Below are 22813 nucleotides of genomic sequence, written 5' to 3' on the forward strand. Positions count from 1 at the left end.
GAAAGTTTTATAGTTGCTCCATGGCTTGAGTTTTGCTTGGCCACCTAGGCTCTGTGTACCTAGATTATAAATCTGCATGAGGCATGGTCTAATAAAGTCATAACTTTTCAGAGTCTTTTCCTCCCCTCACTCTCTACTCCCAGTCTCTCCCCCACTCTCTTTTTCTTATGCTGCTCTGCCCACTGCCAAGGTAACTTTATTTATAGTCCTTACCACTCCCACACCCTCCCGTTCCTATCCCCAACCTAAAGACTTCCAAATAAAATGAAGGGACTGAAGATATATAGGAAATTGTTTGCCTCTCTCTCCTAGATCAACTTGAACTGTTAAAATCTCTCTTCTTATTACTAATTATCAGCCTAGGTTAAGTAAATAAAAGTTTTCTACTTAGTAATCAGACTACTATCCCTCCCTAATTTATTCAGTGTTGCATGAACACAGTGAGAGTATCATTACATTAATTACACAGGAGAAATGTCTGGCTACTATAGAAAAACTTCAGTTTACGTATGGTGTTTTTTATTTATTTATTTTTATTTTTTGGCGGTACACGGGCCTCTCACTGTTGTGGCCTCTCCCGTTGCGGAGCACAGGCTCCGGACGCGCAGGCTCAGCGGCCATGGCTCACAGGCCCAGCCGCTCAGCGGCATGTGGGACCCTCCCGGACCGGGGCACGAACCCGCGTCCCCTGCATCGGCAGGCAGACTCTCAACCACAGCGCCACCAGGAAAGCCCCGTATGGTGTTTTATAAATTAGTTGATTTTTAAAAATTGGTCTTCTATTTACTGACCTTGATAATTTATTTATTAATTCTTCATTTGTGGATTATTTTGCATTTCCCATAAATATGGTTATGTTGTCTACAAATAAAAATGCTTTACTTTTTCCTTTACAACCATTATGACTTTTATTTCTTTTGCTTGACTTCCTGACTTCCTGTGCAGTATTAAATAGAAGTGGTGACAATGTAAGTTCTTGTGTTTTTTCCCATTCTTAGTGGGAGTATTTAATTTTTCATCTAGTATAATTAAGTATAATGTTAGCTGTAGGGTTTTTGTTGATAATCTTAATTAGATTAAGTAGCTTCTCTTCTTTTCCTACTTAATGAGGCATTTCATCACAAATGATTGTTGAGTTTTATAAAATAACGTTTCTGCTTCTGTTGAAATAATATTTTTCTGCTTATTCCTCTTATTCAGAATAAGGGGAAACATTTAAAAATAAATTTTGCATTTTACTTATCCTTTTTATATGTTGATGGACACTGAAATTATTTTTAGGTCAATGGCTTTTTTTCCTCATAATTTTTATATTGAGATATGAAATTCACATACCATAAAATAGACCTTTTCAAAGTATATCATTCAGTTATTTTTAATATATTCACAACTTTGTGCAACCAGAACATTTTTATTCACCCCCAAAATAAATCCCGTATCCTCTTGTAGTCACTCTCCATCTCCTTTCCGTCAACCCCTAGCAACCAGTAATAAGCTTCCTGTTTCTATGGATTTGCCTATCTGGACATTCATATAAATGGAATCATACCATCTGTGATCTTTTGTGGACTTTGCTTCTTTCACTTAGCATAATGTTTTCAAGGTTTATCCATATTGTAGCATGTGTCTACTGCATTCTTTTTTATGGCTGAATAATATTCTGTTATATGGATGTGCCACACGTTGTTTAATCCATTCATCAGTTCATGAACATTTCGGTGGTTTCTACTTTTTGCCTATGTAGTATTTTTGTTTCTATGTTCATGGGAGATCCTGGCCTGAAATTTTCTTAGTTTGAAATATCCCTTTCAGACTTTGGTATCAGAATTACTCTAACCTCACAAAATGAGTTGGGAAATGTTTCTCCTTTTTATATTCTCTGGAACAGTTAGTCTAAGACTGATATTGTTTGAAAGACTGTACCAGTGAATTCTTTAAGTGTTTGAAGGAATTCTCTGGTAAAGCCATCTGAGTCTAGAGTTTTTTTTTTTTGTGGGAAGGTTTTGACTAGGGATTAAATTTCTTTAACAGATATGACTACTCAGATATTGTGTTTTTTCCTTGTTTAATGTCAAGAAGTTATATTTTTATAAGGGATTTGTCCTTTTATTTAAGTTGTGAAATTTATGGGCAGTGTATGTAATTATGTCCCCTTTCTAATTTATTTCTCATATGGGTAACTTGTGGTTCTATTTTTTCCTGACCAATCTTTCTAGAGGTTTATTAGATTTATTAATCTTTTCAGAGAATCCATTTTGACTCCTTGATTTCCTCTATTGAATGTCTGCTTTCTGTTTCATTGATATCTGCTCTTATTTTTATTTCTCTCCTTCTACTTTCTTTTTTTTTATTTTTAAGATTTATTTATTTATTTGGCTGTGCTGGGTCTTAGTTGCGGCATGTGGGATACTTAGTTGCGGCATGCAGGATCTTTAGTTGCAGCATGTGGACTCTTTAGTTGTGGCATTCAAACTCTTAGTTGCGGCACGTGGGATCTAGTTCCCTGACCAGGGATTGAACCTGGGCTCCTGCATTGGGAGCATGGAGTCTTAGCCACTGGACCATCAGGGAAGTCCCATCTCCTTCTACATTCTTTACATTGAATTTGCTCCCTTCTTTCTAGCTTAAGTTGTAAGCCTACATCATTTACTTTCAAGCTTTCTTTTTTCATTGTATGCATTTGTATGCGGAAAGCTATATATTTCCCCAAAGTACCGCTTCAGCGACATGCCACAAGTTTTGATATGTCATATTTAATTTTTATTCCATTGAAAATATTTTCTGATTTCCATTGTAAGTCTCTATTATAGCTCTTTGACCCATAGGTTATTTAGAAATCTGTTTTTTTAGATTTTCAAACGTTTGAGAATTTCTTAGTTTTCTTTCTGTTGTTGGTTTATAGTTTAATTTTTCTGTGATCATTGTCCTTGGAAATATGTTGAGACCTGGTCTGTTGTCCAGCATATCATCTATTTTGGTAAATATTCTATCTGCCTTAAAAAAGAATGTGTATTCTGCAGTTGTTGGATGTGGTTTTCTATGTATGTCAGTTAGATCAAGTTGATTAATCATGTTTTTACATTTTCCTGCATCCATGCTGTTTTGTCCTCTACTTGTTATATCAGTTAGATAGAAGTGTGTTAAAATCTGATTTTTTTGACTGTGGATTTATCTTTTATTTCTTTACTTCTCTCAGTTTTGCTTTATATATGTTGAAGCTATGCTGTTGTTATTAGATGCATTCGCATTTAGGATTTTTGTGTCTTCCTGTTGAATTGACCCTTTCAGCATTATGAAATGTTCTGCTTATCTCTAATAACACTTCTAGCCTTAAAAATTACTTTGTCAAATATTAATACAGCCACACCAGCTTTTTTGGGGAGGCCAGTGAGTGTGTACAAGATATATCTTCTGCAATCCTTTTACTTTTAGTCTGTGTCCTTTCATTTAAAATTTTGACATGGCAATTTTTAAAGGAAGACCTTTCTTTGGTATTTCTTGTAGTGTTGGTATATTGACAAGGAATTATGTCAACTTTTGTGGGTCTAAAATTATCTCTATTTTTGTCTTCATTAAAAAATTTTTTTTTGATGTGAACCATTTTTAAAGTCTTTATTGAATTTGTTACAATATTGCTTCTGTTTTTATGTTTTGGCTTTTTGGCCACGAGGCACGTGGGATCTTAGCTCCCCAACCAGGGATCAAACCCTTACCCCCTGCATTGGAAGGCAAAGTCTTAACCACTGGACCATCAGGGAAGGCCCTGTCTTCATTTTTAAAGGATATATTTGATAGATAGATACAATTCTAGGTTGCTAATCCCCCCTATTCTCCACCCCTCAGCACTTTCAACACAAAGAATAGAAGGTATCAATCTTACTGTTTCTTCAAATGTATCTTTTCTTCTCTGGCTGCTTTTAGAATTTTCTTTCTATCCTTTGTTTCAGCAGTTTGACTGTGCCAAGCATTTGGTGTGCCTGGGTGTGGTTTTCTTTGCATTTTCCTGCTTGAGAGTTCCCTAAATTTCTTGAATCTCTGGGTTGATTTCTTTCCTTACTTTTGTAAAATTATCATCAATTATTTCCTCACCTGTTGCTTTTGTCCCGTTGTCATTTTCTCTCTCTCTCTGAGATTACAATTACATGAATATGAGACGATTTGACTGTGTCCTACATGTTTCATACTCTCTTTTTTGTTCATCACATTATTTTCTCTGTGGGGGAGTTTGGATATTTTTTCTTGGCCTGTCTGCAAGTCAGTGGATTCTGTTTTCCTCTGGTCTATTCTGCTCTTAGAGTCTTCTGACAAGTTCTTAATTTCAGATATTGATTTTTCTGTTTCAGGAAATACACTTGGCTTTAAAAAATTTTTTTTTTGTTGAAAATTACATCATTTCATCCATTTTGTTCAACTTTGCATCTGTGTCAGGTCCTTGCCTCCTAATATCAGTGTCTGGGTTATCTTGAGTCTGTCTGATTGTCTGGTTTTCTCTTGATTATCTGTCTATCACATTATTTTGCTTCTTTGGATGTCTCTTAATATGTTTATTTTATGCCTAACATTATGTGTAAGAGAACAGTTAATTTATTTCAGATGATATTTTCTTCCAGAAAGGTTTGTTCTTTATTGTGTTAGACAGATAGCGTGAGGTGTTGGCTACCTCAGTCCAAATCAGAGATAAAGTCGATTCCTCCATCTACTGAGATTCTGTCTTCTAAAACTGGGCAACTATGGGAAATCGACCCTGCCCTTTTGGCCCAGCTTCCCTATCTTTCTTCAGTGCCCCATCACTAAGCAGATGTACTATTAGATGTCCTGGCCACATATTCAGAGCGTTTCTAGATTCCAGTCTGTCATTCCAGTCCATGCAGACATCTGTAAAGCACCCGAGTTTTTGGTTTCCTTTAGTGAGCTCAATCCTCACTTGTACCCAAACTCTGCAAATGCCCTCATGCAAGAAAACGCCAGTGATCTCCGCTCACCTTGGAAGTGCTCTTCCATCTCTGGATTTTTACTTCATCCAGTCCTCAGTTGCTTCCAGACCTTTCGATATTAGTCTAGTTTTTGAAGGAAAAACAATGGTTGCTCCTATCTGGTATCTTACTTTAGTAAAATAAAAGTGAAAGTCAGGAGTTTATCTTTGCAGAAAGAAAGGCAGATAATTTTAAGGGTGCTTATTGATATAAGCATAGTGATATTCTGAATATTTTTATCTGTGTTGCATATTAATATTTTTTTCCTTCTGATATGAGCCTGTTTATCAAAATATACTCTAGGTCAAGGGTCAACAAACTATGGTCCACAGACCAAATCCGACTCAGTTCCTTTTTTTGTATGGCCTGTGAACTAAGAATGGTTCTTACATTTTAAAAATACATACATACATAAATATACATACATAAATAGCTATATAAATAAATAAATAAAAGGAGAAAAATATTTTGTGACACCTGAAAATTGTATGAAATTCAAATTTCAATATCCAGAAATTACAATCGGATTGTAATACAGCCACATTCATCTGTTTTTGTGTTGTCTATGGCTGCTTTCATGCTAACAGATGAGTAATTGCAACAGAGATCTTATGGCCCACAATGTATAAAATATCTATTATCTGTCCCTTTACAGAAATAAATTTGGCGATTCCTGTCTTAGATCGTAGACTCAGGAATTTTTCATTTCTCATTTCTAAGGGAAATTGAACAAAAGACTGAAACCCTCTTATTCCATAAATTCTTTGAATTTTGAGTTATTTAAATACTAGCATTTTAGAGTTGGAAGGGACCTCAGAGATAATCTCTTTTATCTCTTTATTTTGCAAATGAAGAAACAGATTTAGAGTCAGAGAAGTTTTAAATTAAATTATGGCTAATTTTTGTTCTGTTAGAAAATAGACTCAGTAATAAGTTGATATAGAAACTAATGATCTATATCACAGAACAACTTGCAAAATTCATTTGTTCTTATTGCAGAAGTATTTGGTTTTACTAAACAGTGGTAGCTATTAAGAGAATTTCTTCTTTGGAATTTTTAAAGTAAATATTTTAAAATAAATATTTAGAGCATGTTAATAACCTTTGCCTTTCATTACCACCCATAATTCTTTCAAATCTCATGGGTATGAGGTTTTTTTTATGAGAAGACTAAAAATCTTATAGGACCAATTCCAGACATTCTTTATTAAGCTCCTATTGATTTAGGATTTAAAGTCCTAAATCATCAGAAATTCCACAGTGAAATGTTAATGTGTAAGACTTGTTTCTAGAGTTTTTCTTTTATCTCTCCATCCTCAAACACCATGAAACGTTTATTTAAGCTTAGTTCTGAAATGCAGTCATATAGTGGGATATTATATTACTAAAAAACAGCATTTTTATTTTCTAATGTTGAATACAGATTTTCTACGTATAATTTTTAGCTTATTACTGGCTCTCTTGGATAACTCTCTACTTCTAAAACAGCCAAATCAACAAAAAACACAGTAAAATCAATTTGTGGGGATTTGGGGAAAGCTGATTTTTCAGCTAATCTGTACGCAGGATTTGGTGGGTCCAGATTCATTAAAATTGTGCCAAAACTAATTAAATGCCAAATGCATAAAAATAAATATTTTAGGAATATGTATAAAGTCATTTGAACTTTAAGAAGTTCTGTTAAACAAAACAGACAAAAGTATTGGTATATGCTTTGGAAAATTTAAGTCCGTGATAAGTAGGCTTCAGGAAATTCATCTTAATTTATATTTATATATTCTGTTTCTCTGAAGACTGGTTTTGAATGAACCTTCTTGCTTTTCTAAATTGTATAGAAAGGGCTAACCTTTTAGCATTTACATATTCCTTTTGCTGAAATAACTGATTTCACTTAAGTAAACTTTAGTATAAAGGAAAGTTGGTTTCCTAAACCACACATGAAAAATACTCAATGCTTTTCATCAACTTGTTTATTCACCTGATATTTCTTGAACATCCATGATGTGTCAGGCACTAATGAAGGTGCTGAAAGGGAAAATGTTGAAATAAATATTTTTTGCTCATAGTTGAATAGATTGTGTGAGGAGGTATATCTCTTCATGTGTAGCATTTGATACTGTTACTCTCTTTCTCTTTTCTTTTGTAGCATGCTATCTTGGGGAAATCCCATCTACATACATGATTTTCATTACCTCCTTTGCACCAAGATCTGAGTAAAATACTCCCATGGGTAATTCCTTAATGGACATTTCTGGCTAGATATCCTTTAAATGTATTGATGTATCTATGGGTCCATCCTTGGCCCTCTGCTTATTTTCCTCTCTAAGTAAGGCTGGTAGCTATAGCTCTGAACTTCCTTCTCTTCTCCCTGTCCTCTCTCCTTCCTCCCATTTTCTCTGTCTCTCAAAGTACTGTTGAGTACTTTGTTTCAGGTACTTTTCTGAGCACAGAGGCTTGAGCAGTGAACAAGAATGATATGGCTTCTGCACTCTTGGAGCTTACAACTTGGTGAGAGTGATGCATTAAACAAGTAATTCCAAACATACAGTTGTAGGTTACACAATGAGACACAAGTATACGATGAAATGAGAATGGATGTTAGGGAAACTAGCCTAGTCTGGGACACTCCTGAGTAAGTGACACTTATACTGGGACCTCAAAGATGAATAGGGGTTAGCAAGAGATGTGGGATAGAATTCCAGGAAGAGGGAGAAAAAGCCCCTAAGAGAAAGCTGCTAAGGAGCTTATTAGCAGGTTCAAACAACGGAACGAATAGTCCTTGTGGCTGGAATGTGATGAACAAGTTGGAGAAGGATGCAAAACGAGGTGGGAGAGACTGGTGGAGGTCAGATCTTGGTAGAGGATCTTCTAAACCACGTCAGTGCTTTTGGTCTTTATCTAAGAGAATTGAGAATATATTAATAGAGTTTGTAGTGGGAGAATTACCTATTCATTTGTTTTTTTAAAAGTTGACTTGAGTGCTTATATGAAAAATGGATTGAAGAGGGGCAGACATGGATGTGCAGAAATGAAGCTTTTTTATGAAGCTTTCACAGTGGTCCAGGCAGGAGGTAGGGGTTACTTACATTGTTAGCATATCAGCAATAGAGGTGATGTAGATAGATTCAAGAACTGTTTACAAGATATATTTGATAAGATTTTGTGATTTTTTTAGTTTAAAGTATGAAGCTGAAGGTAGTGTCAAGGATACATTTTTCATATGCTTGTTCATGTGTATTTTGTTGACATTTTAGTGTCTTGAAGTCAAACATTTTCAAAATCGAACTCATTTTTTCCTTTTGCAAACTAATTCTTCCCCTTGACTTCCCTGTTTTGTGAATGACATCCCTACCTCCAAGTGACCTAGCCTTATGACTTTTTTATTTGGTCACAGCTTCCACTACATTAGTTACCAAGTGTTAAGGACCTGACCTCTGTAGCATCTAGAGTCTCTCCCTTCTCCTCCTCCTCAAATCCTTCCCTTTTCCTCTTCCTCCTCCTCCTCCTCTTCACCTTTTGTCTTTGTTATAGCAGTAGCATCCTTTTGCTGGATCATTAAACTATGCTTTTCATTCAGGTCTCTGAGCTCCTTGAGGAAAACAACTCTCCTTTTCATCTTATGTCTTTAGTACCTAGCAGTGTGCACTTCAGCATGGTAGATGTAAAAAAATATTAAATGAGATGAAAATACATTTTCCTCGGTTTGGGTTTCTTCCATTAATTCTTATTCTTTGCCACATTAAAAATTTCTTTTCTCAAAGTCATTCAGGTGCTTCCTTTTGCTTAAAGAATAATTTGGTCTTAGGGCTGTGATGTTATGAAAAACTGGCTGCTGGATATGAGAAGTGTATGAGTTGGGGTTTTCCTGTAGTAATTTAGTAAAAATGGACTCCTGATCCTTTTTGCACTGTAGCCCTGACTACTACAAAGAGTAGATTTTTCTGGGAAGGGAACATAACTGGTATTTATTAGCAGCCCCACTGTTAAATAAAGTTTTAAAAATTTCATTTGATGGCTTTTTACAATTTTTAAATTTTATAAAAGTATTTGCAGAATTCACATTTAAAAAATAATTTAATGTGTATTTCTTAGCTATCCAGTATTTTGCTGTCATGTCAATAGCTATATTGTATGTTAGTATCTTATATGTACATCTAGAATATATTCTTTCATAGAAAGTTTATACAAGAATTATTCATTTATTTTGGAAGTACCTATTTTTAATACCTTTATATGTTCTAAAATATGAACTTCCATAATTCTTTTATTCTCCTTTTTTTCTTACATTTTTAGGAATAAGAAAATTTTAAATAAGAAGAAGTTGAAAAGAAAACAGAAGAGCAAATCAAAAGTGAAGACAAGAAGCAAGGTAAAACTGTTAGCAATTTATAGTGATTAAGCACTTTTTTATTAATTTGAATAAAAATGCCAGAATTAAAAAGGTAATTTTAATTTTGGTAAGAGGTAAGAGGTACAAACTACTATGTATAAAATAAACAAGCTGCAAGGATATATAGTACAATACAGGGAATATAGCCAATATTTTATAATAACTATAAGTGGAATATAACCTTTAAAAATTGTGAATCACTGTGTTGTACACCTGAAACTTGTGTAATATTGTACATCAATGATACCTCAATAAAAAAATAAGGTATGAGTATAATTAGCAAACCATTTTCTGTGTGCTAAAGTAATTTTTAAAAAACCCTTATTATTTGGTCACACTGTTAAGTTTCATCTTTTTGGCATTTTTTTTTGACCAGCAACCTGGAAGTTATTATCTGGGTGCTGAAAATTATTTATTATTTATTTTTGTTTTCTTTGATCAGTCCTTTGGGGGAAGATATCTATTTCTCTTCTCTTTTTTCACTCTGGTTACATGTACTGGAAACTGAGTAAAATTGGCCTGTGAGTTGGGACTTGGATTTGGGTTTTTCTCATACCTATGCATACATTATGAATTAGAGAATATCTTGGTGCATCTATAAACTTTTGACTGTTCTGAGCTTCTTTAGATTGTTGGTGGCTGTACAAAAAAAAAGGCAATAGAGAATATTTGAATTAGGTGGCACCTTAGAGATCAAGGATCTGTTCTTCTACCCAATGCAGATATCTTCTCTATAAAATCCATCTAGTTTTTTCTTAAACATTTTCAGGGACCAGATACCGCTTTTTGTAAGAGAATCTCTTTTCTAATGAACAGTAGTAAGAAACTTAGACAGGAGGAAGAGAGCAATCATACTTGTGATTTCTGAAGAGCTCCACTTTTGGTTATAGAAACAGTCACTTAGCTTGGGTTGTATATCATATTTAAGTTCTAGAGACAATTGTTTCCTGCACTTTTTAATGAGTATTTTTGCTCTTGTAACTGAGAGAAATCTACTTTAAAGTAGTGAACCAAAAATAGAAGTATAAGGGATGGAATTGATCAGTTGGACCCAGGGATTATAATAATGTCATCAAATCTTGCTTCTCTTTTCCTCTGAGTGTGGGTTTATTGCCTGTGGCTGAGGACTAAGGCTGCTGGCAGCTCCAGCTTTATTTTCTTTAAGCAAAAGGCGATTTCTTCTATTAGTTGTGGCAGAAAATCTTGGATGGGGTTTTTGATTGACCTGCATCATTCACTTTGACCTGGAAGATGAGGTACTTTGATTGGTTAGACCGAGTTATGTTTGTAACCTTGTGATGGACTATAGGTGAGCACCCTGATTAGAAGGCTATGTGGAATGGGAGGGCTGGTTGCCCTAAGGGAAGTGTTGCTGGGTGGGCAGATAAATAATATGTGTTCACTATATCACGTCATACTACTGTTTTGGGGACAGAAGAGGGAAGTGGAAAGCATTCTTACTATACTTGATATGTGAAAACCTTTAACAAGTAAATAGTCATTCAGATTTACAACTTCTACCCCTTTTCCACTTTTTGGTTCTGTGTGCAGAGTTGGAATATGGGAATATTGAAAATCTTTTAAAGCCCTTTTTAAGGTTTCATTTGTTGATTTTCCTAAAAGTGGTGGCATGTGATATCCAGGAAGATATGGGAAGTCAAGCTCTTTCTTCCACTTCAGTTCTGTCTCTAACTAGCTTTGCTCCCTTCATAATTCATCTTTCTTCTGTTGGCCTTCAGCTTTTATATCTGCTTTTTTAGGAGCAGCTTGTGATAAGACTGATAAAAAAAAATTCATTTACACCTCAGACTTTAATTGCACAGTGACTCTGTGCAGGCCTTGTGCTTGGTATTTGGGATGCAAAGATGAGTAAGAAACATTTACTGCTCATAAAATGGTGGTGTTAGTCTCTTTGCTCTCTATTACTGTTTTTGGAGTATTTTTTATCCACTCTCTTTTTATAAAAGTTATTTTTAAAATGCCATTTAGCTATACTTCTTCATCTCCTTTATTGCTGTCATTGACCCCTCTATTTCTCCATTAGCCATCTCCTTCATTTACTTTCCTTCTTATCCAGTATAGGTACTACAGTATTTTTAGAAAAATTCTTGCTTAATCTCCTGTATTAGTTCTTTATGGCTGCTGTAACAAATTACACAAACTTTATGGCTTAAAACAATACAAATTATCTTACGGTTCTGGAAGTCTGAAGTCTAAAATGGATCTCACTGGGCTAAAATCAAAGTGTCAGCAAGACTATCTTCTTCCTGGAGGCTCTAGAAGAGAATTCATTGCCTTGCCTTGTCCGGCTTCTAGAGCCTGCCTGCATTCCTGGGGTTGTGCTTCCTTCCATCTTGCCACCTTCTCCCATTTATAAGGACCCTTGGGATTACTTTGGGCCAACCTAGATAATCCATAAAATCCCCCATCTCAAAATTCTTAATTTAATCGTATCTGCAGGCTCCCTTTTGCCATGTAAAATGACATATTCTCAGGTTCTAGGGATTAGGGGGTAGATATTTTTGGAGGCCATTATTCTGCCTACCGCATCTTCCTTTCCCTCATGTACATTTGTTGGATTTATCTGACAAAACTCAGTCCTGTACAGATCCAGCCATCTTTCCCTCTTTCCCTCAGGTGAGTACCATGTACTGCTAAAAGGAGTTAAACAAGAGTTTATTGATACCAGTACAGTTTCATGATTACCAGTATCAAATGGACCATCCATAGCCAGACTGTCTTCTTGTTTTTTCTGGTCAGATAGTTCTTCCAATTTTCCTGTGGCTATTTCAGACCTTTGCCACTCTCCTCAGACTTCTGATAAATTCTGCTCTCCAGCAAAAGACTTCACTTCCTTATAAGAGAAGTAAAATCCATTACCCAGGAAACTTCCTCAGCATCCTGCTACCAAATGTATCTGTCTTAGATCAGGTTCCTTAATAGTAGAACCTGAGACAGGGATATAAAGTGTACAATTCAGTGAGTTTTGAAAGATACAATCAAGGTTTAGAAATTTTCCATCATCCCCAAGGCTTTCCTCATCCTCTGCTGCATTCCATCCCTCCTTACAGCCCTAGCTGTACACAACCACAGGTATACTTTCTGTCATTATAGATTATTTTTCATTTTCTAGAATTTCATATAAATGAGATCATACTGGCTCTACTATTGTATCTGGCTTCTTTCCCTCAGCATAATGATTTTGAGTTGTGTTGATGTAGTTGTATATATTAATAGTCTTTCCTTTTTTTTTTTTCTGATTAGTATCCCATTGTTTGGGTATATCCCAATTTGTTAATCTATTCATCTGTTGATGGACATTTTGGTATTGTTTCCAATTTCTGTCCCTTGCAAATAAAACTGCTATGAACAATTTGTGTACTAGTCTTTGTGTGGGTATAAGTTTTTGTTTTTGGGGGAGGGTAAATACCTAGGAGTGGGAGGATTAAGTGATGTTTTCTTCGATGATTTGCCAGAAGGACTCATAAGACTCGAAAGCAATTTATACTAATGGCTAAGATTCATTACAACAAAAAGTACAGAGTAAACAGCAGGAAAAATAAATGTGTTGGTGGTTAGGGAGTAATGGCCTAGGCCTCCTGGTCCTTCCTCATGTGAGACACAGGACGTGCTTTCTCTCCGGTGGTGAACTGCAGGAATATGTGTGGAACGTTTCTGTCCAGGGAAGCCCGTTTGAGTCTCAGGATCTGAGACTTTTATGGGGATCTGGTCACATAGACACATCCTGATATGCAGCCAGCCATAGCAAGTGAAACGTGGGTTCACATCGTCAGTCATGATGTTTCTGCAAAGCAGTCGGACAAGCCAGTGGGTATGGTTGCTCTAGGAGTATGTAACAAAATCATCAATACCTAATATAAAGGAAACTCTAAAGACCACATTCCTAAGTACTGGCCAGGGGGCAGTGATGGTTCCCTTGGAGAAATACAAGGAGTAAGCAGTGTTAACTCAGTGTTAACTCTTCTTCACAGGTGGCATAGTAGATGAATGTTCAGCTTTTTGAGAAACTGAGAACTGTTTCCAAAGTGATTATTCCATTTTACTGTTCCACCAGTAGTGTATGAGAAGTCCAGTTGCTTCACATCTTTGCAAACACATGATCTTGTTAGCTTTTCAAATTGTAGTCATTCTTTTTTTTTTAAAAACATTAATTTTATTCTTTTGTAAAAGAAAGGGGCATTTAGAATCATAGATGAAAATGAATGATTTTAAAGCAGTTAAAATTATTTCCTAGGGAATAATTATGGTCAAAGTTTGTATGCTAGGAAAAAAAAATACTCCTGAAAAGATATCACTGTTTTTCACTCTGTAAGCATGTTACACGAAATTTTAGTCATTCTGATAAGTATACAGGGGTATCTCACTGGTGTTTTACTGTGCTTTTCTCTCATGACTAATGTTGTGAGCATCGTAATCATCATGTGATGTGCCTTTCACCAGTTATGTCTTTTTATTGTGAAATCTCTTCAACTCGTCTCCCCTTTTTATAATTGTCTTCTTATTGAATTCTCAGAGTACCTTATACATTTTAGATATTTATACATTTTAGATTCCTTTGTCAGCTGTGTTGCAAATAATTTCTCCTCTTCTATGGTTTGCCGTTTTTGTTTTTGTAGAGTGCTTTATAAGAGCAAAGGTTTTTAAGTTTTATAAATTTAATGAATTGATTTTTTTTTTATGATTCATGTGTTCTAAGTCTTTGTCTACCCAAAGGTCACATAGATTTTCTTCTATATTTTCTTCTACAGATTTTATAGTTTTAGTTGTTACATGTAGGTCTGTGATCCATTTCAAGTTAATTTTTGTGTATGGTATGAGATAAAGGTTGATGTTCATTTTTTCACATGTTGGTATTCAGTTGATCCAGTATCGTTTCTTAAAAAGACATCTTTTCCCATTGAATCATCCTGGCATCTTTGTAAAAAATCAGGTGACTGTATTTGTTTAAGCCTATTTCTGGAATTTATTTTGTTTAATTAATCTATATGTTTACCCTTATACCAGTACTGTACTGTCTTCATTACAGTAGTTTTGAAATAGGTCATATGTTTTTAACTGTGGTCTTTTTTAAAAAGATTGCTATAGTTAATTTAGGTTCTTTACGTTTCTATACATAAATTTTAGAATCAACTTGTAAATTTACATTTTTAGAAAGCCTCTGGAATTTTTATTGGGATTTCACTGAATATAGGTTTGGGGAAGAATTGCCATTTTAATGATATGGAATCTTCTCATTGATGAACATGGTCTCTCTCTCTCCATTTATTTGTCTTCTTTAATTTCTCTCAGCAACATTATTTTGGTTTTCAGTGAACAGAGATTGTACATAATTTTATTAAATTTAACTAATAATTATATATTTTCGATGTTATTGTAAATGCTGTTATTTAAAAATTTTGTTTTAATTTTGAGATTGTAATGTAAACACAGTTGTAGGAAATAATACAGAGAGATCCTGTGTACCCTTTACCCATTTTCTCCCATTGGTAAGGTATAGCATAACTATAGTAAATATCACTACTAGTAAATCAACATTGATACAACCTACAGATCTTATTTAGATTTCACCAGTTTTACATGCACTCATTTGTTTGTGTGTATTTAGTTTTAGGCAGTTTTATCATGTGTGGGTGTTTGTGACCATTACTACAGTGAGGGTGTAGAACAGTTCCATCAGAAGGGTCCATTGTACTACTTTTGTATAAACAAAGACATCTCCAAACCTCACCCTCTCCCTAGCCTCTGCAAACCACAAATCTGTTCTCCATCTGTGTAATTTGTCATTTCAAGAATGTTACATAAATGGACTCATGCAGTATGTAACCTTTTGGGACTGGTTATTTTCCACTTAGCATAATTTTGAGATTCATCCAAGTTGTTGCATATACCAAGCTTGCACCTTTTATTGCTGAGTAAGCATTCCATGGCATGGATATACCACAGTTTGCTTAACCCTTCGTTCATTAAATGACATCTGAGTTGTTTCCAGTTTTGATTATTTTGAATAAAGCTTCTATGAATGTTCATGTGCTGGTGTTTGTATGAACATAAGTTTTCATTTCTCTGGTATAAATGCCTAAGAGTGCAATTGCTGGATTATACTGTAAGTACATGTTTAATTTTCTAAGAAAAAGCTGTACTTTTTCTAGTCTCTGTATTATTTTACATTCCCATCAGCAATGTATGAGAGATCCAGTTTCTCCACATCTTCACCAGTATTTGTTGGTGTCACTATTTTTTACTCTAGCCTTTCTGATAGGTGTGTACTAATCTCATTTTAATTTGTATTTCCCTAATGGCTGATGATATTGAACTTTTTTTCATGTGCTTATCTGCCTTCTGTATATCTTCTTCAGTGACATGTCTGTTCATGTCTTTTGCCCATTTTCTAATTGGGCTGCTTGCTTGTTTGTTTTCTACTCTCTGAGTTTTGAGAATTCTTTATATATGCTGGATGCTAGTCAGTTGTCAGATACGTGGTTTGCAAACATTTTCTCCCAGTCTGTAACTTTACTGCTACTAGTTTTAAAACTACATATTTTGATTGTTTACTCCTAGGATATAGATATATTATTCATTTTTACAGATTTATTTGGTACCCTGTGACTTTGCTAAATCCACACATTATTACTAGTGACTTTTTTTTTTTTTTTTTTTTTTTTTTTTGCTGTACGCGGGCCTCTCACTGTTGTGGCCTCTCCCGTTGCGGAGCGTAGGCTCCGGATGCGCAGGCTCAGCGGCCATGGCTCACGGGCCCAGGCGCTCTGTGCCATGTGGGATCTTCCCAGACTGGGGCACGAACCCGTGTCCCCTGCATCGGCAGGCAGATTCTCAACCACTGCGCCACCAGGGAAGCCCACTAGTGACTTTTTTTTTGCAGACTTAAGATTCTTTTTTATGTCTCCTACAAATAAACACATTTGATTTCTAGGAGATAACTTTTTCTTTCTAACTATACCTTTTATTTCTTTTTCTTGGGTTACTGCACTGGATAGCATATCTAGCACAATGTTGAGTCTGATTGCTGAGAGTAGGTATCTTGCCCTTGTTTGCAATCTAGGGTGAAGGCATTCAGTCTTTTACTATGTTAGCTGTGTGTTTTTCATACGTAGCCTTAATCCAGTTTTCAAATTCTCTTCTGTTCCTAATTTACTTAGGCTTTTGTCATGAATGGGTATTTGATTTTTGTCAAATGCTTCTTCCATGTTTATTTACAGTGTCTTTTTTTTTTTTCTCTTACTTTTGTTGGTGTGGATTTTGGATTGCTTTTCCATTGTTGTACATCCTTGTTTTTGATTTGATCTTGATGTATCATCTTTTTAAGAGTATTGTTGGATTTGAATTATTAATATTTATTTTTAATATCTCTGGAAGACATATTTACATGTTATATGTCAGTTAACTTTAGTATACTTTGATTTAACAAGAAGTACTCCATGTTTTTCCTAATTATTTATGGAAGAAGGGTAGAATTTTGAGACTAAACGTTCTTGGTACTCAAAGTGTCATTTTATTTATCTTGGATACTTGTTGGACATACTCTAATTGTTGGAATTTGCATTTGTAGACTATCTTAAACTAGTTCTGTATATTTATGATGTAAATGTTGATCTCAAAAATGTGGTTGGAGTCTGATGAATAAAGTGGTGGACCAAAATAGAAATTGAGTATTTAGTTGTTTTTTGTTTGTTTGTTTGTTTGGCTGTGTTGGGTCTTTGTTGCTGTGCACGGGCTTTCTCTAGCTGCGGTGAGTGGGGGCTACTCTTCTTTGCGGTGTACAGCTTCCCATTGCGGTGGCTTCTCTTATTGCGGAGCACGGGCTCTAGGCGTGCGGGCTTCAGTAGTTGCAGCACGTGGGCCCTAGAGCACGTGGGCTTCAGTAGTTGTGGCACATGGGCTTAATTGCTCCGCGGCATGTGGGATCTTCCTGGACCAGGGATTGAACCTGTGTCCCCTGCCTTGGCAGGCAGATTCTTAACCACTGCGCCACCAGGGAAGTCCCGAGCATTTAGTTTTAACAATTAAAGTACCAAACATGTGATTTGTAGTACCTATTAAGACAGATAGCTAAGAGAGAGCTTTCAGAAAGCATATGCCCATAATCTGTAGTTTTCTTAGCCTTACCATTGTTTGAATGAGAATGAAATTAGAATTGACTAAAGTTAAGGGTTTAGTTTTTTTTTTTAGTCCTAATTTCTGTTTAAGGCCCTATATCTACTTTTGAAAGAAATCAAAATGTAATTCAACATTTGTGGTAGGCCTTTGAGACTCTGCAGTACATCTGGTGTCCCTCAGAAAAGCAACAAATGAATATCCTTTGAATCCAGCAGTTAAGCTTTGTTGGCTCTTTTCCTATTGTGGGGTAAAAGGGTAGTCCTGATGAGTTTTTTGCTGGTGTCTTTCCAGCCCTTATCAGGTTGGTTATTGCTGTGTCACCTATGTGACTTCTACAAATCATCTAGCCTGTCTAATATTTAATTTAAAAAAAATGAGAATTGATGATGATGGAAAGGAATATAAAATTGAAATATTATATCCTGTATTTCAGTCTGAAAACTTGGAGAATACAGTAATCATACCAGATATCAAACTACATAGCAATCCTTCGGCATTTAATATTTATTGCAATGTACGCCATTGCGTTCTGGAATGGCAGAAAAAGGAAACATCGTTGGCAGCTGCATCTAAGAACTCTGTGCAGAGTGGAGAATCAGATAGTGATGAAGAGGAGGAATCCAAAGAGCCCCCTATCAAACTTCCAAAGGTAAGTCACTAAGATCCACTTAGATGCATAACCTACAGGTGTTTGGGCTTTAATACATATGTTTGCATTGCTAAAATGCCTTGCTTTTAATAAAATTGCACACTGAAAATAACAGAGCCTATGGGTAAAAATAGGTTTGAGCTAGATCAGGAAAACTTTAGGCAACTTTATAATTGGAGTGCTAACAAAGTCAATAATTGGTACCTCAGTGGGGAGTACTTGGAAAGCATATGAAGGGAGTTCAGTGGCTTGGAGTCTGTTACAGGGGCTGTTAAAAATGTACAAAAGCAGTAGAGGGGAAATGGTGGCTTGCGGGCACTGAGCCATTGCAGATGGAAGTGGAACTCTGAGCCAGTGAGCTGCTATTAAGGTGGGCACAAGAGGAAGTGCAAATTACTACAAGCCAAGAGCCACGAAAAGCTGGGGACACATCCCTCCCTCTGGGTACAGGTATACATTTTAATTTTTCTTGAAATAGAGCTAGAAGTGCTCCTAGTTGTGCAGCAGCTGAGCTGAGAGCTTTTGCCTTTTCCGCCTAAGGTTAACTGTACTCTTGCTATCCTGGCTCCCTTTGCCTAGGAAAAAAATTACATATGAACCAATTCTGCATTGTTCTGATATCACTCCCATATTTACCAGAGGCGTATAATCTAATTGGTGTTATAGAAACGTGTATTGAAGTAGAACAAACTGTTCTTAAGGTACTCTGTTCTATTTAAGCATTTCTATATTTCAAGACTATAATGTTACTTTATATATGTATTTTTCTATATAGTGTGTGTAGTTAGTATTTCTAACAAAAGAATGGGTAAAAATATAAACATATTTTAAAATGGTACCTTTATCATAAATAATTTAGTGCATTTGTTTTTTTCTAAATACAGACATTCTGAAATGATTTCCTTTATCATAAATGATTCGTGTATATTGTCTTTTTACTAAATGGATACCTTAAAATTGTGCCTTGAAAACTTCTTTATATGCATACGTAAGATATCATGTAAATACTTACTTTACTACTTGGAAATAGCAGCCAGATAGAGGCTGTGTTCCTGATCTGTTTATTTTGTACATTTCATGGTGGCTCTTCATAAGTTCGCCACTGTCCTTTATCATTACTGTCAGGTTCTTCTCACCTTATTCTCAGCAGTTCACTTGCTTCCTGTTTCATAGAGCAGTAGAGGTTTTGTGAAGTTCCTCAGCCTCTTAAATCAGCCACCTTCAAATGTCCTTATCTCCTCTTGGGACCCTTTTTCCCCTTAGTCGTTTTCTCTCCAGTGTCCTTAACTGTACCTTCTCTACTAGCTTCTTTCTTCAACTTAAAACAAACAAGCTCATCTTTTCCATATAAGTTTCTCCAGGTAAAGAGCATGGTCTCTAATTCTGATTTCTTATGCTTAATTAGGGGAGGTTGAGGAAAAATACATTGTTAAGTTAGGATATGAAGGAATCAAGTATACTTTTGTTATAAGAATTCCATTCTGTGTGTGGGTGAGTCCCACTGTACTATAGTAATCACTCAGCTTAGGTTCAACATTAGGAAGGAAAATAAAGACCCAGAGAAACCTTTCACACAGGTATGCAGATTTTGAATAATAAACTATAGTCAATTTAAAAGATACTGCACAATCAAGAACAACTGATTCTTAGGCTGTCTTAAAACATCAGGATGAATGAGTGTTAATGAAATAAGATATCAGGCATTCTTAAGACAGTGGATTTTTAGCATGATTAGCAGAGTTAAAAGATGCAGAGTCAAAAAGGGATCTTGAAAAGAAAAGTAGAAGAAAAGCAAATAGCTCAAGTAATTAATATTGAGTTTTCCATCAAGTACTGACCTGTCAGGAAACAGGATATAGTGATGAATATGGGAAGTAGAGTCAAACTGCCTGAGTTCAAACACTTGCCATTAAAAATACGAGCTGTGTGATGCTGTGAACGTTGTTTAACCTCTCTCTGCCTCAGTTTTGTCATCTATGAAATGGGGATAATGCCTATCTCGTAGGTAGTAGTGAGGATTCAAAGAGTTAATAAATGCACGTGTGCTCAATAAATGATAGCTGTAGTTGTAAGTATCAGGTGCAAACAGGAAAATGTGTAGGTCCAAATGAATTTCATTAGTTTTCAGGGGACTCATCAATTTATTAAGAAATACTTCATATCCAAGGAAATGAAACCTCTAGACAATCAGTGAGATCAGAGAGGAAGGAGCAATGGGATGCCTTTATGCAGAGGTAGTCAGAGTGCCATGGGTGGGGGCAGGGCAGGGAGTGAAACTTCCAGGTCTTAGGCAGCAGTTTGCAGGGCACAGAAGAAGAGATGGAGCCTTGAGGGTTTGCGGTGATGGGAGTGTGAGGGCAGGTGAGAAATGGGGACTTTTTCTTTTCCTTTTGACCATTTCTGTGCCTCTGCTCCAGATGCTCTTTCACGTCAGTTCCTCCCTTTTCTTTGTTGTTTCTCTCTTGCTCCTCCTGAATGTGTGGCTGTCACTTTCCTTTTTCTTGCAGATGTTTCTTTCTCTCCTGCTTCTTTTTTTTTTTATTTTTTATTAGTTTCTGCTTTATAACAAAGTGAATCAGTCATACATATATATCTGTTCCCACATCCCTTCCCTCATGCATCTCCCTTCCTCCCACCCTCCCCATCCCACCCCTCCAGGCGGTCACAAAGCACCGAGCTGATCTCCCTGTGCTCTGCGGCTGCTTCCCGCTATCTATCTACCTTACGTTTGGTAGTGTATATATGTCCATGCCTCTCTTTCTCCTGCTTCTTTTTTATTTCACATAATGAAGACAGTTTTTATTTGTTGTCAAGGTATCATTTTGATACAATTCTGTGTTTTCCCTTCTTGACTTTTAAAAGTTAGCTAAATTGGGCTTCCCTGGTGGCGCAGTGGTTAAGAATCCACCTGCCAATGAAGGGGACACAGGTTCGAGACCTAGCCTGGGGAGATCCCACATGCCGCGGAGCAAGTAAGCCCGTGAGCCACAACTACTGAGCCTGCGCATCTGGAGCCTGTGCTCCGCAACAAGAGAGGCCGCGAGAGTGAGAGGCCCGCGCACCGCGATGAAGAGTGGCCCCTGCTTGCCGCAACTAGAGAAAGCCCTCGCACAGAAACGAAGACCCAACACAGCCAAAAATAAATAAAATTAAAAAAATAAAATAAAAAAATAAAAGTTAGTTAAATTGGTTTTGACTCTGATGTAGACCTTGCTTGTCAGATTTTTTTGCTTTTTGTTTTTTGCTTTTGTTTTTTGCATTTAAAACAGTACTTTCTTACCCCCACCCGCTTAAAAGTATACCTTTCTTACCAAAAGCAGTTTTTACCCAGCTCAAACTGTCTTTCACTATCTGATTTCCAGATCTTCTAAAGCGCTCCAAATTTCATAGCTGCATAATTTTTTAATAGTAACATTAAAATCCTAATATGAATGTTAGGATTCATACTTCCCATCCAAACTTATTTGAGGCTAGTCATGCCTCATATTTTGTTAAAAGATGTAGATGTACACAGATTCATTTATATACTTTTTAATTCAGTAAATTCAGTTTATAGCAGGCATTCTATTAGGTCCTGAGAACAAAAGTCCCTGAGACACAGTCCCCACCGTAAAGAAAGTTATGTGTAGCAGGCATGTCCAGTGCCCTAAGGATTGATAGGGGTGTGCAAGGTATAGTGGAGCCCGGTGGAGTAAGGATGCAGCACTGACTGAAGATGCACGTGCAGGCAGGGAGAATGGCATCGTTACAAAAGCACAAGCGGTCAGCTTTGGCTAGAGTGGACTGGCTGAACAGGGCAAGAGTAGAGAACAGGATCATGGGCCTTAAATGTCATACAGCCATTTTCAGATTTTGTCTGGTAAGTTGGAAATATGAAAGATTTTAAGCAAAAGACTATGATCAGACTTGTATCTTATTAAAGTTACTCGGGTGCTGGAAAGGCAGATCCACTAGAGGGTGGGGAGACTAGAGCAGAGGGACTAGTGAGGCAGTTATTGCAGTCGTCTGAAGTGTTCATGGGGGATGCAACAAGGGTAGTAGCAGTGTTTGGCAGAAAAGAAATATTAAGGAAGTAGAATTGTCAGGAATTGCTAATTAGTTGGTTATGAAGGCTGAAAGAGAAGGTAGAATGTAAAAATATTTCTGAAGTTTCTAGGTGGTGATGCCACTTAAAGAGAAAGAACTGGAGGAGAAACAGTGCTTTGTTGGAACGATGATTAAGTTTAGTTCTGGCCGTACTGAGTGTGAAGTAACTGTGAGATGTCCGTTGCTCACTATGGGAGATTGAAGTTCAAAAGAAAGGTCCCAGCTAGGCATACGGTTTTGGGAGTTAGTGTGGTGACAGAAGTTGACACAAAATTCTGTTAGAGATGGAACAGTAGGTGGGATCCAGAACATTGTTTAAAAACTAAATTAGCTTTGACAAGTTGTAAGAGCGCTTTTTCCTCTGGGTGTGAAGAGAAGGGAAGAAGGTGGTAGAAGTCGTAGATAAATTCATGTGTTAGAGGCCAGGAGGTTAGACATTTCACACCTGGATCTTCTGAGGAGCAGAATTCTTCTCCTCTTCCCACCCCCCCACCTTCCTCCTCTGCTGCGTCTGTTGCTGTTGCCTCTTCTTCCTCCCTTCTCTCACTCCTCTCTAGATTTTTATTTTTTATTATTTAT

General features: G+C 36.3%; 1 protein-coding gene across 2 annotated transcripts in view; it reads left to right on the plus strand.

The window, feature by feature from the left end:
• The window catches only part of MYCBP2 (MYC binding protein 2), a 266872-nt gene that overhangs the window by 16332 nt on the left and 227727 nt on the right, over positions 1-22813 (plus strand). For both annotated transcript variants that reach the window (XM_079721660.1, XM_079721659.1), the window contains exons 2-3: positions 9267-9342; positions 17933-18148. In XM_079721660.1, the coding sequence (XP_079577786.1) occupies positions 9267-9342; positions 17933-18148 (292 nt within the window). The remainder of the gene's footprint in view (positions 1-9266; positions 9343-17932; positions 18149-22813) is intronic.

The sequence above is a fragment of the Hyperoodon ampullatus genome, assembly GCF_949752795.1.
Source record: "Hyperoodon ampullatus genome assembly, chromosome: 16".
Classification (NCBI taxonomy): Eukaryota; Metazoa; Chordata; class Mammalia; order Artiodactyla; family Ziphiidae; genus Hyperoodon; species Hyperoodon ampullatus.